Source organism: Lissotriton helveticus, chromosome 11 (assembly GCF_964261635.1).
Source record: "Lissotriton helveticus chromosome 11, aLisHel1.1, whole genome shotgun sequence".
NCBI classification, from domain to species: domain Eukaryota; kingdom Metazoa; phylum Chordata; class Amphibia; order Caudata; family Salamandridae; genus Lissotriton; species Lissotriton helveticus.
In genome coordinates this window covers 10348849-10367951 of record NC_136072.1, presented here as the reverse complement: position 1 = coordinate 10367951, position 19103 = coordinate 10348849, and the positions used below count along the sequence as shown (strand labels likewise).

At 48.1% G+C, this 19103-nt stretch overlaps 1 protein-coding gene across 1 annotated transcript in view; it reads left to right on the top strand.

The window, feature by feature from the left end:
* The window catches only part of LOC144791845 (putative cation-transporting ATPase 13A4), a 366292-nt gene that overhangs the window by 252549 nt on the left and 94640 nt on the right, over window positions 1–19103 (top strand). The window contains exon 22 of the mRNA XM_078666630.1: window positions 18644–18686. Coding sequence (XP_078522756.1) covers window positions 18644–18686 — 43 coding nt within the window. The remainder of the gene's footprint in view (window positions 1–18643; window positions 18687–19103) is intronic.

The window sequence follows — 19103 nt, the reverse complement described above, 5'->3', positions numbered from 1 at the left end:
TGTTAGCTGCCCAGAAAGAGTAAATCAAGTGAGAGAGGTCTGTGAATCTGTATGATGGCTTTGATGCAGTTCTATATCAAAAGCCAGAAGGTGGACAGGACTGGACAGAAGAATATGTGACCATCCCTTCCTGGTTTAGTGTTGAAGTGCCAGCAAGCGTCTTCTCATGCACTTATCAGCTTAAAAAAGATAAACAGGAGTGTAAAAAAGTCTATTATAAAGAAATATAATGTTTGAGTGAGACTGGCTGTGCAAGCAGTGGAATGTATTTTGCTCCATATTCTGTCCTATACCGAGGTTGGCCAGACCAGACCCAGATCAGATTCCCACAATGCTTCTGTAAGTGTATTGACTCTATCTGGACAGCTGTTCTCAAATGTTTGTATATGAAGGCCACTTTAGGTTGGATAGATGTTGCAATTGAGTGAGGAGATAATCTGGGATGGGAGGTATCAGGAGAAAAATTCTGTGTAAAGGTAGTTTGAAGCAGAGCTAAGAGTTCTTAAAACTGGATACGCTTCTAAGGTGGGAAATCGTATGTGGATGATAAATCAGAGAACAGAATAGGGGAACCTGAATCATATAGTTGTGAAATGAGAAGTGTACCTTTGTTCATCCATGCCTTCTCCGCCTCTTTAGTAGATGCCAAATAGATTGCCCCTAGGGACTTGCAAAGTTTTAATTTTGACAGAGAGATTCGAGTTGAGTTACCATGTCAAAGACATTTGGAGAGAATCTTGTCAATTGTGCTGAAAAAAACTCTTGGGTATATATATAGGAAGCATCATGAGAAAGACATTGTTAATAGGAAGGAGAATCATCTTGACAGTATGCAGATAACCCCGCCAGGAGAGATACATTGGAAACCATTTCTGAGGAAAAGTTAAGAGTTTCGTCTGATAAGAATTCTGAGTGTGACCTTGAAAGTTTTGCCATACCATATGCCGAAACACTTGATATTGGAAGAATTCCAGGAGAGGCATGCTTGAGCAATTATATTTTTAGAATAGTATTTATTCAGTGGTAATACATTTGTTTTGTCTACATTGAGTTTATAGCCCGATATAGTGGATTATAGGTTGAGTTTGTGAAAGAAAGCAGGAAGGGAATGGTTTGGATGGGACATAAATAAAAGAATATCATCTGCATATGTTGTAAACTTTATGTGAGTGTTTTTGATTTTGAACCCCATAAAGTCATCTGAATTTCTTAGTTGGTGAAGAAAAGGTTTCAGGGCTAAAGAAAATAGTAAAGGAGAGAGGGGACATCCCTGGCTACTTGCTCTATTGACAGGAAAATAAAAAGATTGCATACCATTATTTATAAATGAATAACGTGATGAGGAGTTTAGCAAGGATATGAGTCTCAGTAATTAGGACCAAGACAGTGCCTTTGCAAAGCCTTCATTAATAAGCATCAATTGACCCTATCGAAAGCTAAACTTAATGCCGCTAAAGGATCCTTTATCTTGTGAGATTTATTAATGATATTTAGGAAATTGCTAGAGATATCAGTAACATTTCTATAAGGAATAAAGCCAGATTGTTGGACATCAATGAGGTCAGGTATTAAAGGAGCAGGTGAAGGGCCAAGGCTTTGGCAACTTTTTTGCAATATGTGTTGATTAAAGAACTGGGTCTGTAATTTTTGCATTGGGTAAAATTACGATCCTTCTTAGGGATTAAGGATAATGTGGCTTCTGAAAAGGGGCCAGAGCGGATTTTAAATTGGTACAGTGAGTAAATAATTTAAAGGGTTTGGGGAAGAGGAGTTTAGCAAAATGGAGATAAAATTTGATTGTGCCCCAGTCATGGCCTGGCGTTTTACCATCAGAAAGAGGTTGTGTGGCTGAATAGAGTTATTAAATTTGAAGTAATTGGGTCGAAAAGCAAGAGATATATCTGTGGTGAAGCTCTAGGTTTAAGGTTTGAAAAATAATTATTAAGGGACTCCTCCAATGGCAAAGTTTCTGGAGTGTATAAATCCTTGTAATAAGAAGCAAGGCATGCCACAATATCAGCATTACTAAACAACTGTTAGTAATGGATTTTTATAGCTGACTTTTCCTTCCTGCACTGTAAATAACAAGCTAGGAGGGAACCAGCTCTATTAATACCACCATAATAGTTGGCATTTATTTAAGGAGTGTATTACAGGATTGTTCAGTTGTTTATTTATTGAATTCAATTTTAGCTGTATCTAAGGCTTGAAGATCTATTTTTCTATTTTTCTTGTATAATAATTATGTTTGAGGGACTTTTGGCGCGCCCGAGTAGAAACAGATTTTTGTTGCACAGATTTCTTTTCGGAGTGGATAAAGTCCATAATAAAACCCCTTGAGGCCGCCTTATAGGTTTCCCAAGTAAAATAAATGGTGTTTGAACATTGTCATTGAATTGGAAAAATTATTTAATGAAAGAGGTATAAGAAGCAAAAAAGAAGTGCCTGAAAGTATCAAATTATTGAACCTCCAAGAAGATTTGTTAGGCCTACTAACAAGGATGTCTAAATCGGTTAACACTTGGGCATGATCCGAGATTAAGACAGAACCAATCTCTGAGTTAACCACATGTTGCAATAAACTTTTGCTAAGGAAAATATAATACATTCTAGATTGAGTTTAATGAGAAGGGGAGTAATAGGAGTATTCTAACAAGTCAGGATTATATAATCTCCAGGAATCAACCAGCGAGTGTTGAGAAATCAGGTTTTTGAAAGTTTTGTGGGAGGCTTGGGGAACAAAACGTGATGTGGCAAGCCTGTACAGAAAAGGGTCAAGGACTTGATTAAAGTCACCTCCCACCACTAAATTATCAGAAAAATGTTCAGATATACTGTGTGAAAGCATATGCCAAAAACGTGGGTCTGGATGCGTGGTACCATAGAGGTTGAGGATAAGGAGAGTGTTTTCATCAATTTTATGTGTAACTAGCAACCAATGACCCTCTATGCCTTGATGTTGAGAATGCATATTGATGTTTGGAGACTTATAACAAAGAATTATAGAACGGTTTTTGTAGTCAGTGGCGGGAGTGAAGACTAGTTCACCAATCTATTGTTTTTTAAGTTTATAAAAATACACCAAAGAGGGAAATAACAACAAAGGAATACTCATGGGCTTGAATTGCGGAGAATCTGAATAGCAACAAATAGGGCAAGGAAAACAAACGCCCTTTTTAACACAGGTTTGACCATCTCTTCCTGGAATATTATCAGAAAAACACAGGAGAAATTAGCTTTAATTATGGAAGACCGACCAGGGATTGTAGCCCTACAGGAAACTTGGTCAAAAACAACTTTTGACCAACAAGACTATTGAGTATATGATATCACTGCAGTGCAGGTTGAACGGGGACATGCGAAAGGTGGAATAGCAATTGTTCTTAACAAAGATTTTAAGTAGGACCAAGAAATTATCCCAATAGGCTCAAATAACTTTCAATGTATTAAGGTCAAATTTGGGATCGACCCACTAGAAACTCAGAAAGATCTCCTCATCTTTAATGTCTATATGCCCCCGGGGTCAAAAATGGAAGCACAAGCAATAGAAATATTGGAGGGAATAGAAAAGGTAGTAGACAGACAAGGCTATCCGTCAGTCTTCATAACAGGCGACTTCAATGGAAAAATATCTAATGAGTTACTCGCAAAATGGGTAAACTACGAAAAAGAAGAAGCCTTGGCAATTCCCACTTCTCTATTCCCCAAAGAAAACAAAGCTGATAAAAGAGGGAAAATATTGCTAGCCTCACTCTCAGTGTTAAACATAGTAATACTAAATGGCAACGTAGAAGGCGATATTCCCGCATCATCCACAAGAAAAGGGAACTTCAGCTCCTCATCCCTAGACTATAGGATCTGTTAGGTTCAGTCTCATCCCTCAATATTAATTTTGCACCAGGAAGTGATCATGCAATTCTTCGATTAGCTACAGAGTGGAAAACACAACTTATATCCTCAGGCCAAATTATGTACTTTCAAAGTAAAGTCTTGGTGAACCAGGTCCTAGGATGGATACTGTGGAATTCAAGGACCCTCAATAAAATTATTAATGCAATTGAGATTGCTCAACCATTACAGACAACGCACTCTATAAACCCAATAACAAACTTTGAAGTAGTCATCAAAAACTTGGTACAATCTTTGCAGGAAAATCTAACAAAACGGGGGCTAGAGTGAAACAAAACAAAAGATGGAACTCAGACACTAATGCAACAGAATAAATAAATTAATAAGGTTGCAATTCCCCCAATACTCTGCATCAAAACAACTAGAAATTAACAACTTGATAAAACGGCGCAGGAGAAAAAAAGAAAAAAAATCAGAAAAAACACAGGATAAAAACTGGATCGACATCCAGATAGCAGCAAAACGGAATAACCAACGTGCATCCTGTAATATAATCGCCAAAGAAATAGGCACAAAAAAATAATTACAAGCCATCTCAGTACCCCCTTCAGAATGGGAAACATACCTAACTAATGTATACAAATTAAATAAAAGTTCAGAAAGTATGAGCGGACCTGCAAGTAATCCAGGAGTAAATACTTTAGATAACGGAGCACCATCTTCCTCTCTCAGCGGCAAATTTACAAAGGCTGTAACTCCGCTTTCTTGGCTTAAAAAGCCAAAAAAGCGGTGATAAAACTATCACCCTATTTACAGGAGGGTGCTAACATGCATAATCACATGTTAGCACCCTTTTTCCCAACGCCTTCCTTTGCATCTCTAATGAGATGCAAAGTGGGCATCAATGGACGTACCCCGGATGGACAACCGTACAAATATCGCTGATGTTCACATTGCGATATTTACAAGGCTGCCCCAGCATTTTAGCAGACGTTAGTCTTTGGAGAAAACAGCTGTTTTCTCCAAAAACTAACGTCAGCTAAAATGCAGACTTACCTATCCCCAACATTGGGGTGGATTATGCTGATACGACCCTGTGGGTCGTATGAGAAAGGTTATTGCCGTTTTGTAGGGAACATCGCTGGAAAACCAGCGATGTTCCCTGCTAAAGGGCAATGACCTCGCTATCTCTGGAATTTTTATCGCCCTGGAGTAATGGGTTGTTAATAACGTGCTACCAGGGCGATACATTCCAGAGACAGCCTGCGATAATATAATTATGGCTAAGCACGGCCAGCGAAAATTATCACTGGCCGTTGTTAATATGCCCCCCATTGAGTTATATTTAAAAAAGGCAAGAACGACGGGAGCGACGGGACCGAATCAAATTCCAATTAAGGTCCTCCAAAGCAATCCCAAACAATGGAGTAAGTTCTTAGCTCCCATCTTTCGACATATCTTTGAGACAGGGGAAATTCCAAAATCTTGGAAGAGGAGCATTGTAATCCCAATACATAAGAAGGGCTCTAGGTTGCTTCCCGGTAATTACAGGCAGTTAGCTCTCCTGGACGCAATAGGAAAGATTTTTGCAGCAGCAGTACTAGAACATCTTAAAGACCGGGCATTTTCATCAGGTCTAATTCCCTTATATCAAGCTGGATTTAGACCGAAACACTTGGTCACTGATAATATTGCAGTGTTGCAAACAATAATCAATAAATATGTAACTTTAAAATCTCAGGTTGTGTACGCTGCTTGCATTGACTTTACGACCACATTTGATAGGGTGGACAGAGGAACGCTCTAGAGATAACTTCGTAAAATGGGTATCCCGGATAACCTAATTCATGTAATAGCATCACTATACTCCGTAACTTGGTGTCAAGTGCAAATGGGGTGCGAGAAAGGTCTCACAAGCCCAATACCTACACAACACGACCTCAGACAAGGATGCCTCCTTGCTCTCTTATTCTTTTCCTTATAGCTTAGTGATCTGCCCGAAAGTTTCAAACAAGTCTGCAACTGTACAGCTAAAATTGCATTTAATAAAAATCCACAGGATGATGTATGCAGATGATGTAGTCATCCTAGATCTAACAGCATTTGGCCTTCAAAGGAATCTGCAAGCAAACTATAAATACACGGTAGAAAATTACTTAATATCAAACACCACAAAAACAAAGGTTTTCCATTTTCGGGAAGGAAACGGTGTGCTAACTACAATTAGACTCTAGGGGGTAAACTGCTGGAAGTGGCAAATGAATATACCTACTTAGGGAGATTTTTTTCTGAATCCCTGTAAAACCTGGTTCATATTCAGAATCTGAACCGGAAAGTCGACGTCCATGTGGGGGCACTTTTACAATTATATGCCTCGACCGGTCAAAGGCATTTTTCCTCTCTTCTTCAGGTATATAGTGCTTAGATCCCGCCAGTACTATCATACGCTCTTGAATATATCCCACTAAGTCAATGGAAATATATGGATCTCAAACAAGGGAAAGTCCTCCAGAAATTCATAAATATGTCTCAAGCTGTTCCGGTACAATCTCTCCACCTCAAACTTTCACTAGTTAGCTCTTATGCCTGAGGAATTAGTGATATTTTAGATGGGCATATAACCTCATCCATGCAGGACAAGGAACGCTACAATCCTTATTAAAAACAGAAACATTTGAACAAGGTTCGCCAAAATATGTATTTTGTAGGAATGCCTCAATTGCTTTTAAAATATCAAATGTTAATATTAATATGTTGGGAGCGTGGCTTGAACTCCGACGGGCATGGACGCCTGAGCCCCGAGCTCCGGGCCTGATCTCGGCGTTTATCCTGATTCGGACCCCCCCGGCGGCGCCGACGACTCAGTGTGGTGCCTAGGGGTGGCGGAACGCCTTGGTGACGGTTGTGTACGGGGAGAGGTCCCCGGGGGCAGGGAACCTGGAAACCGGCGAGGCCCCGCCTGCAGCTATCGACCATCTTGCCTGAGGCCTACTGCGGCCGGCAGCTCCCCGGCCTAAATTAGCAAGGAGCCGCTGGGAAGCCTGGACCACCGCGGGCGAGCGGAGACCGGCGCTTGCCCGTCATTGGCACCCCGACGCACATTGGAGCAGGCGCCCTGTATTAATACCCGCAGACGACTATGGCAGCAATATAGCAGTTGGTGGCACTTGGAGGTGGCTGGGGACGACGGAACGCCTTGGTGGCGGTTGTGTACGGGGAGAGGTCCCCGGGGGCAGCGAACCTGGAAACCGGCGAGGCCCCGCCTGCAGCTATCGACCATCTTGCCTGAGGCCTGCTGCGGCTGGCAGCTCCCCTGCCTAAATTAGCAAGGAGCCGCTGGGAAGCCCGAACCACCGCGGGCGAGCGGAGACCGGCGCTTGCCCGTCATCGGCACCCCGACGAACATTGGAGCAGGTGCCCTGTACTGCTACCCGCAGACAACGGTGGCAGCAATATAGCAGTTGGTGGCACTTGGAGGTGGCTGGGGACGGCCGAACGCCTTGGTGGCGGCCGAGTGCGGAGAGAAGTCCTTGGAGGCAGCGAACCCGAAATCGGCGAGGCCCCACCAGCGGCAATCGGCCATCTTGCCTGAGGCCTACTGCGGCCGGCTGATCCCCGGCCTAAATTAGCAAGGAACCGTTGGGAAGCTCGAACCGCTGCAGACGAGCGGAGACCAGCACTTGCCCGTCATCAGCACCCCGACGAAAATTGAAGTAGGCGCCCTGTACTGTCGCCCGCGGACAACTGTGGCAACAACATAGCAGTTGGTGACATTCGGTGGTGGGGCCCGGTGAACCAAGCCACGGCCCCAGCACGCCTGAGCCGCGACGCGGTGCGATCGCCAGAGGGAGGCGACGCCTTGGACCGGATCGGATATTGAGCCACTCTGTGAGGGGAGCAGCGCTGTTCGGAGGCCTAGACGGAAGTGAGGCCCCCGTTGGAGGGCATTAAGGCTGGCGAGTGGTGCCCCCGTTGGGCCGGCGGATGTCTGTAGGCCCACAGTGTCATCTGGGGTGAGGGCTGATACCTGGACCTTCCCGCACGGGCGGCCCCCCGGACCATAGTCCTGGTGCACTAACTGGACGGAGGGCACAGCTCCTTTTGCAACACGGGGCACCCCGGAAAGTTGGCTTTTGGCGATTGGCACGATTTGCGAGGCTTGGGGCTGCACCATGGGGAAACCATGGAAGGGAGCGGGAGCGGCGCCAGCAGACCAAGCTGAGGACCTGCCGGAGGTGCAAGGCCAGAGTACGACAGAGGGCCAAAGTGCGGGGCTCCAGCAGCAGCAGATGGATCAGATCCTCAGGGCCATAGGGGACACCAGGGAAGCGCTAAGGCAGGACATCGGGCAGGTATCGACGGGCCTCGGCCTGCTGAAGGCAGAACACGACAAGCTAGCCGATCGGGTCAAGTCTACGGAGCTAGTGCTGGAGACGTTGGAGCCGGCCCAGAAGGTAACGGATGCCGTGTTGGAGGACTTATTGCGTAGGGTGCGCCACCTGGAAAGAAGAGCGGAGGATGCAGAAGGGCGCAATAGGCGCAATAACATCTGAGTGGTGGGGTTGCCGGAAAATATCGCGGGGGGCGACATGGTTTCCTTCCTGGAGAAAGGGCTGCAGGATGTGGTGGTCCCTGAGGGCCTGACGCACTTCTACACACTTGAGAGGGCTCACAGGGTCCCGGCGAGGCCACCGGCCCCAGGTCGCCCCCCCCGGCCGGTGGTGGCACGCCTGCTGCGCTTCAGAGACCGGGACATCATCCTGCGACAGGCCAGGACGGCTGGCCCTTATAAGGTGGACAACGCCTCGGTGTCTCTCTTCCCCGACTACTCTCAAGAGGTCCAACGTAGCCGCTTCTCCTTCTTAGCGGTCAAGAGGGCCCTTCGTGATGAAGGAGTGCAGTACTCCTTACTGTTTCTGGCGCGCTTGAAAGTGCTGGTGGACGGAGTAGCGACATCTTGTGATACGCCGGATGACGCTTGGCAGTGGTTGGAACGGTACCGAGCGGGCAAAGATGGCACTGGTAATTGGGCAGAGGCGGAAGAGGAGCGACCGAAGCCACGCAGGAATAGGCGCAACCGAAGACGAGTACAGAGCAAGAGTTCCCCATCCACGTCCCAGACTGAGCTGGAGAGGCAGGCTGCCCTGCAGGTGGTGTCGGTTATCTCTGGAGTGGTGACAGAGGCCCCATTGATAGACTCAGGTTCCCGGCTGGGCTCTGATGAGGCGGATTTGGGAGGCTCTGATGGGGGTTCTGAGAAACGACTTGGGGAGCTGCCTCAGGTTACCCCGCAGACGGCCGATGGTTTGATGGACGAATGACCCTCCCAGATGCTGAGCGGAGTACAGTAAGGGGTCATGCTCAGCCTGTGGTGTTGGCACTGTGGGGGATGTTGGGGGGCCGTTTCTTGGGGCGCCGGGAGGAACGCTTTCTTCTGTACTGAGGGGAAGTGGCCGGGGTGTGAGAGGGCATTGGTGGTCTGAGAATACGACTGGGTTAAGGCGCTGCTGGGGTGGGGAGGCTGCCATGTACGGGATCGGTCTATCACGGTACAGTGGGTCTCTTGTTGTCCGGCCTGGCTGCTGTGGGGTCACCCACTCTACCTCACATAATTTGTGAGTCTCTGGTGGTTACCAGAGTTTCCCTCGTTGCCGAGGGTTGGGTTTGGATGGGTAACAACTGTTTGGCACCTGTTCTGGGGGAGGGTGGGTTGGGGGTTGGTTGGGACTGTTACATGTTTAAGGGGGTTGTCAGTGTGCCGGTAGGGTTGTGTGGCATTGGGCTCAACTATAGGCCTATTGATGGCGGCTAGACTTGAATAGAAATGTGTTACTTGGAATGTGCGGGGGCTCAACTCAATGAGGAAGCGATATAAGGTACATGCATATTTGGTCCGCAGGGGGGTCCAGGTGGCCTTTTTACAGGAGACACACTTAAATCAGGCGGAAGGGCAGGCGTTGCAGCGGCGATGGAGGGGGCAACTATTCTATACCACCTATTCTGCTTATGCCAGGGGAACGCTGATCTGGGTGCGCGCAGGTATCCCCTTTCAAGCCATGACAACATTGGTAGACTCAGACGGGAGGTTTGTGGCTGTGTTAGGGCGTCTTGATGGCCGGGACATTACGCTTTGCAGTGTCTATGTCCCGAACTCTAAGATGAAATGAAATGAAAAGTAAATTTGTAGAGCGCGGTTGCTGCCCAGAGGCGTCCAAGCGCTAGAGACCCTAATAGAAATTGCTTGACAGTGGTACCTTGCAGAAATTAATGAGGGGCGTTAAACAAAAAGGTCTTCAGCTGTTTTCGAAAGGAGGAGAGGTTAGGGTTGGATCTGAGGTGACGAGGCAGTGAGTTCCAGATCTTGGAAGCATTGTAGGTAAACGTCCTACCGCCTGCTCTTGCCTTTTTTATTCTGGGAACTATAGCCATACAGGCCTGGCTAGAGCGGAGGTTTCTGCTGGGTAGATACTGTTTTACTAGGTCCCGGGCAATCATTGGTCCGGTGTCCCAAAAGGCCTGATGGGCAATACACATGGCTTTAAAGATGACTCTTTGTCGTACTGGTAGCCAGTGTAGGCTGTTCAGACCAGGTTTGGCTGATTGTCTGCGTGGTAGCTGTAACAGTGTGCGAGCTGCACAATTCTGCACTATCTGAAGTCTACGCAGGATGTATTCTGGAGCGCCAAGGTAGAGGATATTATTGAAGTCTAAACGGGACTGTATCAGACCTTGGATGGCCACCTGCTTTGCCTCCATAGGCAAAAGAGGGAGGACTTTCTTTAACATCCTAAGAAGTCCGAAGCAGGTAGCCGAGAGTTTTGTGGCCTGGGTGTTAAACGAAAGGGTCTTGTCCAGCCACACCCCAAGGCTCTTAATATTGTCCTTGGGTATTGGGGGGGCACCTAGGCAAGAAGGTCACAGGGAGTTGAAAAAGGTGGGGTTTGAGGGGCCCAGGAGCATCAGCTCCGTTTTATCCCCATTGAGCTTAAGGGACGAGGAGGTCATCCAGCCCTTTACCTCCTCTAAGCACTTTATTAGCCCACCTGACGACGGCCGATCGGCCTCCTGTGCCAAGGAGTCCACCAGCTGGGTGTCGTCCGCGTAAGAAATAATCTTAACCCCAAATGGACGAACAACCTCAGCCAGTGGTCTCATATAGATGTTGAAAAGCGCAGTGCTTAAGGAGGAGCCTTGTGGGACTCCGCACCTTAAAGGCTTGCTCATGGACACTGTATCTCCATCAAAAACTTGGAAGGATCTGTCACTCAAGAAGGATTTGAGCCATAACCAAGCTCCATCCACTATTCCGACACTCGATAGACGGCGCAGCAAGGTGTCATGGCTGACCGTATCGAATGCCGCGCTAAGGTCAAGGAGGATCACTGCCACTGACCCTCCCTGATCTAGGATTTTTCTGGTTTTCTCAGTGACTGCTAGAAGGGCAGTCTCTGTACCGTGTCTGGGTCTAAAACCCATCTGATCAAGCTGCATTCTTCTCGATGCTCTCGGGGAGGCTGGCGTCCCTATTGGTGGGCACAGTGTTTATGGGGGGGGACTTTAATTCGGTGGTGGACGTGATGATGGATCGTTCCCACCCCCCGTTGGCGCAGTCGGTAGTGCACAGGGTGGCCAAGGCGCGGAGGAACTGGCAAGAAAAATGGGGCCTTTTGGATGCCTGGCGAACGCACCACCCTGCAGATAGGGATTATTCATTTTACTCCGCACCCCATGACCTTCACGTGCGCCTTGACACTGTTCTTTGTACACCTGGAGCACAGGAACTCACTCGTGGCAGCGAGTACCTAGCGAAGACTATATCAGATCATAATCCTTACTTGCTCACGGTCCTCTGGTCGAGACAACGGCAGTCGGTTCCTACATGGAGGCTGAACCCGCTGGCGCTGGAGGATCCAGTGTTTAGTGCGGGGATACGGAAGGGCATAGAGCACTACTTTCAAGAGAACGCGGGGTCCGCGACTACTAGGGCGCATGAGTGGGACGCCTTCAAAGTGGTGATACGAGGGGTGTGCCTCTCATCCACGGCGGGGGCGCGTCGGACATTGTTAGGCGACATAGAACGGGAGGAGGCCTTATTGCGGCAAACGGAGACGGCCAGTCATGTAGCGGGGGGCAGCAGAGAGGAAGTGCTGGCTGCTCGGGAACGAGTGTCTGCGCATGTCGAGAGGCTTCGCTGCCTTGATTACAGGGAGTACATGGTCCGGGCGCACGCTGAGAGGGATTGGGTAGGTACACTGTTGGCGTGGCTGGCCAACCCGCACACTAGGGGCACGCCCATATTATCACTGACAACGCCCGCGGGGGACCTGGTTCATTCACAGAAAGAAATTAACGAACAGTTCCTGGATTATTACACGGAGCTCTACCGGAGCAGGTTGAGGGTACCTCCAGCTGGCTTGGATGCCTTCTTAGCAGAGGCGCAGTTACCGCAGTTAGACTCAGAACAGGGGGACGCGCTGGGCGCTGCTATAACATTGGGGGAGATTAGAGCAGCGGTTAAACACATGGCCAGGAAAAAGACACCGGGGGCCAACGGTTTACCGGTGGAATTTTACGCCTCGTACATTGACCTCCTGGCGCCTCAATTACACCAGGTGTATGGTGAGGCCTAGGAACTGGGCAGGCTTCCACCGTCAGCCAGAGAGGCGCTCATAGTGCCATTGTTGCAGATGGGCGGGCTACCCACCGCTAGGACGGCTTACCGTCCGCTCTCGATGCTCACAGTGGACTATAAGGTGCTGAGTAGGATCTTGGCCACGCGGCTGTCTGTGCACATGTGTACGTTGGTGCACCCAGATCAGTCAGGCTTCATCCCCACGCGGAGCACTTCGACATGCATACGGCGACTGATACGGGTCATGGATGTCGAGGGAGAGGGCCCACCTGGCGCGGCAGTGCTGTCGGTGGATATTGAAAAAGCTTTCGATAGTGTGGAATGGTCGTATCTGTTTTGCGTGCTTCGTGGGTTCGGGTTAGGGGATGGTTTCATCCGTTGGAAGCAACTGCTGTATGACTCCGCTACCGCCAGGGTCCGTACGGGCCGCTCAGTATCTACGGCATGCCCGGTGGAGCGAGGCACCCGACAGGGTTGCTCCTTGTCTCCGCTCCTCTTCGCGTTGGCGATCGAGCCTCTAGCAGCACGAGCCCGGCAGGGACGATATTATGAGGGGTTGCTGCTGCGTGGCGACCTGCATTATATCTCCCTGTATGCCGACGACCTCTTATTATATCTGGCTGACGTGGAGACCTCGGTGCGAGGAGCGCGGGTCCTCCTCCGGGAGTTTGGCGAGTTGTCGGGACTACATGTTAACTGGTCCAAGACCTGTTTATTTCCACTGACTCCACATTGCGTCCGGCCCACGGAGTTGGAGGGATTGCGCTGGGAGTCTGAGTGTTTACCGTACCTTGGTGTCTATATTTACCACACCCACCCGCTCCTGTATGAGGGGAATGTGGGCAGAGCGCTAAGGGGCATTAGAGGCAACATGGGGTTTTGGCGTACCCTTCCGCTGTCCGTGGCCGGACGAATAGCGCTGTTAAAGATGGTGGCCCTCCCGCGGCTGCTTTACTTTTTTCGAACACTGCCGGTGTGGATTCCGGATTCCTTCTTTAGGATGCTGCGGTCGATAGTGATAGGGTTCATCTGGGGCTCTGGTAGGAGACGTGTGGCACTGAACACCCTGCTCAGATCGCGGGAGGAAGGAGGTTTGTCGGTACCAGATTTTGAATGGTACTACCTGGCGGCACAGCTGCAGTGGCTCACGCAGGCGGTGGCACGGGAGTTTAGAGGCCCAGACGGCCCACAGGGTAGAGTTATTCAGCGCCATGTCTTGTCCTTCATAGTACTCCAGCAGAGGCTCCGGCTGGACCAGCTCACTCTCAAGGAACGTACCCTTCGCCAATGCTGGCTACGTAGCCAGAAACGGGCGGGGTTTCCCACCCCATATGCCCCGGAGATCCCTCTGGGCATGTGCACTGCCCTCCCAGATGGCGGGGACTGGTCGGCACTAGCAGGCTGGGAAGAACGTGGTGTCCACATGATAGGGGACCTGTATAGGGATGGCACCTTACTGCCATTCCACGAACTGCAGAGCGCCTTTGATTTGCCGAGGGGTGATTTTCTGTTACATACTGCCTTGATGTCGGGAATACAGAAACACTGGAAGATGGGTTTGGCAGAGCCCCCCACATCATTGGGCTGCCAATACGTCACGATGGCTGCTGGCAGTTTCAAGGCTATCACCTGCTTATACAGGAGATTAGCACTGGAGGGACCGCCGCCCCTAGATAGGTTGAGGGAGCACTGGGAGGAAGACCTTGGCCGACCGATACCGGAGACGACCTGGCCACAGCTTGTGCGGCGAGCCTGGAAGGTTTGGTTCCAGCTGGTCCAATATTTTACACTACACAGGGCTTACTGGTCACCGGTTAAAATCCAGCAGATCTTTGGGGGAGCTCACTCAGTGTGCCCTCGATGCACCGTGGAGGGAGCTGACTTTGGCCATATGTTCTGGTCCTGTGCGGGGCTAGGTGCGTACTGGTCTGATGTTATGGCATGTTTGAATGAGGTCACGGGGCGCCAAGTTGAAGTGAGCATGGGGGCTTGCCTTTTACTTTGGTTTCCACACACACCAGCCACAAAAATTACAAGTAAATTCCTCGACTTGGGGTTGATTATGGCCAAGAGGGAACTCACTATGCACTGGAAGTCCAGGGGGGGCCCAAGCTTTCTGAGGTGGCGGGGGAGTTTCCAGCAATGGGCGAATAGTGAAGGGACTCTTAGATTACAATTAGTCAGACGCACTTCTAATGACAAAGCGCTGGAAGCGGCCAGGGCGTGGGGTGCACTAGTGGCGGACCTTCATCGACAATGGCGGCTAGTGAGGAAGATGAGATGGAGACCCCGGCAGGTCAGACACTGGCACCCGGTGCAGGGGGAGCGGGAGTGCCTGCGGGAGATGATGACTGCTAGGTCCCAGCACTCCGGTGCATGTGATGTGTTACGCACTTGTGGAAAGAGACTGAAAGATTACTAGGACCATATGCTATGTTTTCCATGTTTTTTTGGGTAGTCGAACTGTTGACAGCTACAATTGTGAATATCCTCAAAGGAGTTGAGTGTTACAGCACAAAGGTTTATACCACGCCATAGGGGAGATAGTAGGAGGCACGCTGACTAGGGGGGGTGGGAATAGAGGGGGAGGGGGGAGAGGAACCTGAAAAAGGACAGGGGATGCGGGTTACTGTTGATTTTTTTCCTGGAAATGTGCTATGATGACGAAAACCTGCTTCTGATGTATGTATGTAGGATGTTTAACAAAACTTAATAAAAATCTGTTAACAAAAAAAAATGTTGATATTAATATGGTGCAATTTTGGACTTCTGCCCAGTTGAAGCTCTTTTTAAAACAACTAACCCAAGGTTAAACTTTGAACTTGATATTCAGCATTCCTCCAAATTGACACTGTATACAAAATATGCTGAAACAATTGCTTATAAGAAAATACAGCAGTATATCTATTTTAACCTAAAGTACGGTGTCAGGCGATCAATTATATTACTCTGGCTAGGGATACTTCCCCTAAAATCTTTTACCTACAAGTGGCTCCCAAAAGAAAAAACTAGTAGTAACGGCAGGGAGCAAGATCTGAAAAACATGTAATTTGTTTGCCCAAATGAGACAGTTGTTGAAGCAAGAAAAAGGTTTATACAACCAATGCGCACAAAATATGAAATTAATTCAGTTCAGATCTTGATTGTGCTTTGTAAGGTACCGCCAAATGAATTTGTATGTTACAATGTATTTACATTTTTTAAATATTTCTTAACTTTGTATTCGAATGACAATTTTTATCATCTTATTGCCAAATTTTAAAGGAACATTTTATGTATTAAATATTTGTCGTTCTCAGCCAAGAACTAAATCAAATAAAATAAACTTGAACTTGATGCTCATGTGTAGCCGGACGAGTAAACAGCTACTTTGTTCACTGCGCCAGGCGGTGCGAGGCTTGATGCTGCCCAGATTTACCAAATCAGGTAAACCTGGGGCAGCGCTAAAGCATTATGGGGTCCATTAGGATGGCGGGCGGACTTAGTCTGCCCGCCATCCCATCGGTAATCGGGACTGCCCGCCATAAGGGCGGGGGTCCCGCGGGGGGTATTAGGATGCGTCCGCCACTGTGGCGGGCGCATCCTGTATTTTTAGCATTGTGGCGTGCGGTGCTCTCAGCACCGCCCGCCACAATGTTAAAAATGCACTTTTACATTTGCATAAACAAAGCGGCAGGCACCGCGCGGTGCCTGCCGCTTTGTTTATGCAAATGCAGGGGGATACCACAGGTACCCCCCGTGTGCACCCCCCACCTCTCCTTCGCTCTGGGGAGTGAAGACAGCATGCCGATGCCGCCACAGAAAGGCATCTCCCTAAGCCCATTGTAATATGGCTTGCGGTGTCTAATAGACACCGCCACCATATTAATCCTTTTCCGCCCCGGCCTCAAGGCGACCGGGGCGGAAAAGCGGCGGACGGTCTTTCCGTCCGCCGAGGTCCCCCCCCGGCATACTAATATGGCAGGGGGGAATTCGAATGCGGATGTCGGGCGGATTGCCCCTGCGAGGCTGGCGGTAGCCACCGCCAGCCTGGCGGGGGCAATCCGCCCGACATCCTAATGGGCCCCTATGCCTCCAAAGACCATGTGTAACGAGGGGAAATATTTTAATTTCTCCTTGTTTTTTTTCCTCTTTCCACGTGCACTGTATTCTGCAGCACAAATTTAAATGAGGAAAACACCTCTCATGATTGTTTTTATACAGGAAGGTGCTCCTTCCTGTAAAAAACAATCCTGCCAACTACACAGACTCCCTTGCACCATGGATCAAGGGTGCCTGTGTTGGCGCTAGGCACCAAATTGTGTGTCACACTGGCTGAAAGGACAGGAAAGCACCTTATATCGTAAATAAGGTGCATTCCTGCCCTTTCGAATTGGTGTAGGGCAGCACAGCAAAATGACTTGTGGCACTACCCTTCGTCAATTTTGTAGATTAAGGAAGTTGCACAACCCATTAACTTATGTAAAGATCTTAGGCCCAATGCAAAAAAAACACCCACTAAGTAGCAGTTTATCATACAAAAGGCAAATATCATATATGTTGCTAACCCTTGTAAGTGATAATAAAAGATGTTACACAGTAACTCACCGGTGCTTCTAAAAGAGACATTTTCAAAGAACTACAAGCAGGAACCAAGAGAGAACAACCAGATTTCTAGAAAGGCTGGGCGGGGTTCACGAAAGTTCCGCTACGTGGAACTCCGCGAAGTGCATAAAAAACCTCTGCAACGCTACCGGGAGTTACGCAAGCGGCAGAGTGCATTAGATAAATGCAGTCTGCTGTGATTTTTAGTGGCAGGTGCTTATCCGCACTGTGCAATCATCACAAACATCATCATGCACAGCGCAAGCGGGTGCTGCTTCCTCTCTGCCACTCGAGTAGATTTGTACTTCAGCTACAGCTTTCTCAACGCGAACAGATGGTATTTCAACTTCTTGCCGGGAGGTTGATTTTCCATGCTTGCGCTCGCCAAATTGATGTTGACGATTGCGAATGAGGAAAATTCTTGCTGAGAGGTGGATTTTCCTCACTCGCGCTCACCAACTTGACGTTGACGAACACGAGCGAGGGAAAAAGCTCTGCTCCGCTACTCAGAGCTGAGTTTTTCGGAACTCCGCGAACTCCGCATAACGCAGAGTACAAAAGACTCTGCAAACTCCACGAGCGGAGGGGAGTTCACCGCCCAGATTTAATTTCTAGATGCAACTAGTTGAAGGAAGAGAGGTAATTAGACATCTAATGTTGGAGGAATAAACACACTGACATATTTTCTGTAAGAAAGAAAATAACATGCAAATACAGATCTGGAGGGAATAACTTAGCATTCAAAAATTATATTTTATTCCACTTTTAACATTTAAAATTTTTTAACTCATACATCAAAACTGACCTTGCATTGAGCAAGGCAATTCCAGTGGGGAACATAAGAAGTTTCAATTTAGATGACATCTTCCTTGAGTGTTTCTACTGGGCAGTGGTGTAAGATTAGCCCCGCATGGCAGGGGGCGGCTGAACTCCAGTGAGACCCCTTCAGCACTGTGCATGGACAGTGGGCCCCTGGCCTGAGTGCTCCTGGCTGGGTTTGGATGGTGGGGGCCCTCCATGTACTTTGCAGGGCGTCCCCTCACGTTTTCTTACACCACTTCCACTGGACTCCTTCCTTTCATCCTCATACAGAAAAAGAAAGTCCTCTATGGTTCAATTTTTAGAATGATTATCACCCACAACTAGTTTCATGTGCAGTTTAGGTGCAGAATTTTGTGCATTTTACAAGCTCGGGAAAAGGTTAAAGTTCACAAGAGAGATATACTTCAGCTTTGCCAATGAGGTCCCTGAGGTTAGAGGAGGCAGGCCTGCTAGTGTACTGTTTAAAGGAGATAAACCACTTATAGATGGATATGTAGATGCTTCATTGTAGGTCTTAAAGTTAATTTTCCGAATGGCTTGTGAGGCCTCCTTTACTTTGTATTATCTTTTTGATGTAGTAGTTACAAAGATCATGGTTGCTTGTCCCAGCCTATCACTGAGCCGCACTTCACATGGACAATTAGGAGCAGGGGCATGAGAGTGAAGTAAAATGATTTGTTGTTCGCTAGGAGGGTTTTGGTGAAAATATCAAGACTTCAGCTTCAGACCTCATTCGCTCTTTCTTTTGTTTTCCAGTTATGTTCTGGGAATGTGTGGAGATGGTGCTAATGACTGTGGGGTGAGTATACGAAGCACTGCACAGTACCATGCTTCTAAGTGACAAGTGAAATTTATTGGTGAGGCTGCATGTCCTGGATGCATCAGTGGGAGAAGCATTTGGGTCATGAAGACGGTCTATTCACTTGTATCCATGATTTAACGATTGATTCATTTGTTGGTGTTTTTTATTTTGATTCCACTGCGTAGCCTTCTCTGGTTAGGCTCCTACTCCTCCTAGCCCATGATTGGTTAGAGCCACTGCTCTACATAGTCCTTGTGTGGCTACAAATGGTGTCAGGAGAAGCACAACCAGCATGCGTCAAACATCAATACATTTATTTATCACATGGACCAGGCAGACCTCCTGTAAGTAAGAGTCTCTTCACGCCTTCAGAGATGAAGATGGTACTCTTTCAGCCTGTGGAATGCTTTTGGG